Source organism: Phaethon lepturus, unplaced genomic scaffold (genome assembly GCF_000687285.1).
Source record: "Phaethon lepturus isolate BGI_N335 unplaced genomic scaffold, ASM68728v1 scaffold23177, whole genome shotgun sequence".
Lineage (NCBI taxonomy): Eukaryota > Metazoa > Chordata > Aves > Phaethontiformes > Phaethontidae > Phaethon > Phaethon lepturus.
In genome coordinates this window covers 1,758-5,477 of record NW_010551460.1, presented here as the reverse complement: position 1 = coordinate 5,477, position 3,720 = coordinate 1,758, and the positions used below count along the sequence as shown (strand labels likewise).

Sequence of the window (3,720 nt, the reverse complement as noted above, 5' to 3'; positions counted from 1 at the left end):
TCCTCTGAACCGGAGCCCATCAGGGTCCTCCCTGCCTTCCACCAGCCGCTCGTACGTCCAAAGGGAAAAATACCGCCTTTGACGGACAACCCCGGTACCGTCTGGACCTGTCCCCAGGCAGCAGCCTGGACGTCCCCGGGGCAGAAGGCTGTCACACCGCCTGCTCTCCTTTGCAGAGCGATGTTTGGCCTCGCAGGTCCCCAAGTGACACACAACGGGAAGAAATCCTCCCCCGTGCCGATCCAGTCGCTGGGGTTTTTGTCCCATCCTCCCTCCTCTCTCAGCCCCCAGACGCTGCAATTAAAAGGTTGCTAGGAAATGTGCCATTAGAAACAGGCTTCATCACGCTGCTGCGTCTCAGTGCCGGGGTGGGCTAATGTCCTCCTCTCACAGGAGGTCACTTTGATTTGGAAACACCCCGTGAGCAAAACTGCAGGAGCCACCATCTGCCAGCAGCATGTGAGGGCTGCCTGCTGCTGCCTGCTGCTGCCTGCTGCTGCCCACGCCGGCCGATGAGATGCTGCCCCGGCTTCTGAAGGGAGCGTTATTCCAGCTTTCCCTGCCACAAACCCAAACAGGACAGCCGACAGCGTGCCTTATCACTGATGTCCAGGGACAGACGAGGACTGAAGGATGTAGCGCCTGCCTCCCGGTACTGGAGAGGACGAGATGCGAGGGGGTCAGGAAAAGCATCACGCCATCTCCTCTGGTGCTCCAGCCCAGAAAAGAGGGGGAGAATGAGAAAAGCCTTGTCCGTAACTCCTAGTGAGAGAAAAGTCCCTGCCTGCCGAGCAGGCTGTTAACCCTGTGTGAGCCAGGGGAGCTACGGCAGAGCCGAGGACTCCCCGGCGGGGGGACGGGCAGCAATGGCGATGCTTTTCCCAGCCGCAGTCCCATCCTTGGGGAAAACAACCCAGAACTGTTCAGAGACAACCTGCAGCCCAGCTGAGGCTGCCCCGACAGACATGAGCCTCAGCAGCAAAAAAAACAATAAGAAAACGCCATTTTCTTCTCCCGGAGATGCTTAAAGCTACACAGAGCCCGTGTGCTGGTGGAAAACCCCTGCCCACCCGCTCCTATCGCCGTCGTGGGCAGAGACCCAGCCCCGTCGGTGCTGCCTGGGGGCTCTGCGCACGTGCCGGGGTGCAGGGAGCTGCCGGGGCCCGCAGTAATTCCACCCCGCTGCTAAAATGAGAGCAGCTGGGCTAACGAACTCACCAGTAGTAGATGCGGATGAGCGCTGAGGGCCAGAGGAGGAAGGAGGCCACGAAGGCCAGGATGGGGATGGCCAGGGTGCCGCCGGCGATGACAAACATGTTCAGCACATCCAGGTCCATGCTGCTCTTCACCGCCCGGCCTCACCTGCCCACATTTAGGGAAGGATTGGAGGTTAAACACCAGAAACAATGATGAGTCGATGCTAAATGAGATCTCTGCTGCCAGGGAGAGAGGAAAGCGACTGTGCGAGAGGCGAAGGGTACCGCTCAGGAGCATGGCAAAGTCTCTTTCAGTTTTAAAACTCAATTATTTCTTCCGGCTCCTTAATGGATCTAACTGCAATGTTATCCTCTCAGGACAGCACATCCCAAATGGGCAATGGGCAACGCACACAGACCACGTCCAGGGCCGCTGGCTGTGACGTGGCCCTTGGGGCACTTGCAGACGGGGGAAGCACGGCCCCACTCCATGGGGTGCAGGCAGCCCTTCCCCCCCGATGGGTGCAGGCAGGGCTGCCTTAACACAGGCTGCACTTTGCTTTTCGGAGGCAGGCATCCAGCTCCGGCTCCCCTCCCCCTGCCCAATCCCAAATCCCCAGCACACAACCACTGACCTAGAATTGATGGCTTGAGCCCAGCTCTCATTACTGCTCCGCACAGGCACCAACTAATCAAGGGAGCAGAGCCTATTAATGGGCTCGGGAACTGAAGGAAACAACCTGGCAGGGTGCTCTTTGGCGACCAGCCCTTATCTGGGACAAATTCATCCCTGCCCCCAGGTCCTCTCTCCTGCCCCACAGGCGCTTTGCACTTGCTGTCGATTGCAGGTCCCCGTCCCGGCTCCCGAGCATCCTTCATCCCTCGGACAGATCTCCGGGGCGGCAGGCGGAGGACACAGGGCACAAGGGCGAGCTCTCATGCAACGCCGCACTCGTCCCTGAACTCACCCCACCACGGGCAGCTGGGATATATTTTTCTCATTAAGAGATTAAACCCTGTCGTACACACATCTCCTCTAATTCCCCCTGCTAACCAATTTATGTCTCGCCCTTTCCTTGGCACTAGTTCTTTTGTCACACATGTATAAAACAAAACACCCTCAATGCCTGCTCTCGCACCAGCCATCTCCCCTCCATCACCACCACCACCACATTTCTCCGTGCCAGGACAGGCAGATTTATTTCTGCTTCCTGCAAGATTCACGGCGATATGTGGTACGTTGTACGTTATGCCATGAAGTGGGAACCGAATCGCCACAGTCACATCCTCTCCCCCTCCAACGCCGTCATGCTGGATCACATCAAACCCCCACATTACACAGGACCAAGAAAAATGATTTACAGAACCTCTGAAGCAACAGCTACGTTTGCCTTCTTGCCCCAGGGAAAACAGAAATAACTGAACTTTGAGGAATACCGTAAATATTTCCACCGGGCACCTCCTTAACAAAGCTAAACCTCATTTCCTTCTTCAAGCCTCAACAACACACTGTTACTCATTTAATTATCATTTTGTAGAAAGATCTTTGATCTCTGTGGGGCTTGTTCATAGATAAACACTTTGTGCAACAGATAAAACTTGCGCATGAGAGCAGGGCTGCCCGGGAGCCCACTCGAGAGCGCTCGCTGCCTTTCGCTATGTCACTAAAACAGGGAAGAAATTAAGCACAGAATATCGCCATCATCCCACCAGTGACCCATAATCAGAGAAGGTTGCAGCCAGGGAAAAGCGTGGGGCGGCGGGAGCCCCTGTGCTCCCTGGTGAGGGGTCACCACCTCCGCCTCCACCGCCTCCGCGCTCTCGGAAAGCAAAACAAAGAGAAAGCCTTTAAAAAGCTTAGCTTACTTTGCAGAGATCCCCTCCTCTCGGCACCGGTCCTGCTCGCCGTGTGTAGCGGCAGCGTCCGAAAACACTGTCGGAAGAGGGGAAAAACCAGGTTGAAATCACACTGCTGCTTTTCTTCCTCCTTTCAGGCTCGGCAGCCAGGCGAGACGGTGAGTTTGGGGTATTTAAACCACTGGTTTCCCTTCAAGATGCCTCATCTTCGCCTTCTGACCAACCTTTCCCCTGTTTATGTAAATATGGTCTTTTGTGCAATAAAGCCAAAGGAGGGCACTTGTTCCAAGCACGAGCAAACCGCAAGCTGCCATCGGAGATGAAGCAAAAGCCAGCTTGGCATGGCGGGGAGAGCCGATGCCAGCAGCCCTCTCCGCGGTCGGGCTGCGCGGCACCCAGCGAAACGGGGCTCATGGTTGCACTTCAGGTGATTACAGCTATTAGAACAAAGCCAGCTAAGCTCCTTCCCATCCTCTTCCTCCTTATCTTAAATGTAATTTTCCAAACGCTCTCAGTGACCCCCCCTCGAGCCTTCCCTGTGCGAGTCGGGTTGAAGCGTAGCGCAGCCGCAGGAAATTACTGGAGAGGCAGGAAAACACTGGCCTGAACTCACTGGCACCTTCTGGCTGTGGAAATTCAAGCTGGAGGCGTAGCGGGAGCACCGGAG

The 3,720-nt window shown here is 56.0% G+C and overlaps 1 protein-coding gene across 1 annotated transcript in view; it reads right to left on the bottom strand.

The window, feature by feature from the left end:
* ABHD6 (abhydrolase domain containing 6) overlaps window positions 1-1,455 on the bottom strand; it is a gene marked incomplete at its 3' end in the record, with an annotated part of 5,978 nt that extends 4,523 nt beyond the window's left edge. The window contains exon 1 of the mRNA XM_010290934.1: window positions 1,219-1,455. Within this exon, the coding sequence (XP_010289236.1) occupies window positions 1,219-1,337 (119 nt within the window). The remainder of the gene's footprint in view (window positions 1-1,218) is intronic.
* Between the last annotated feature and the right edge of the window lie 2,265 nt (window positions 1,456-3,720).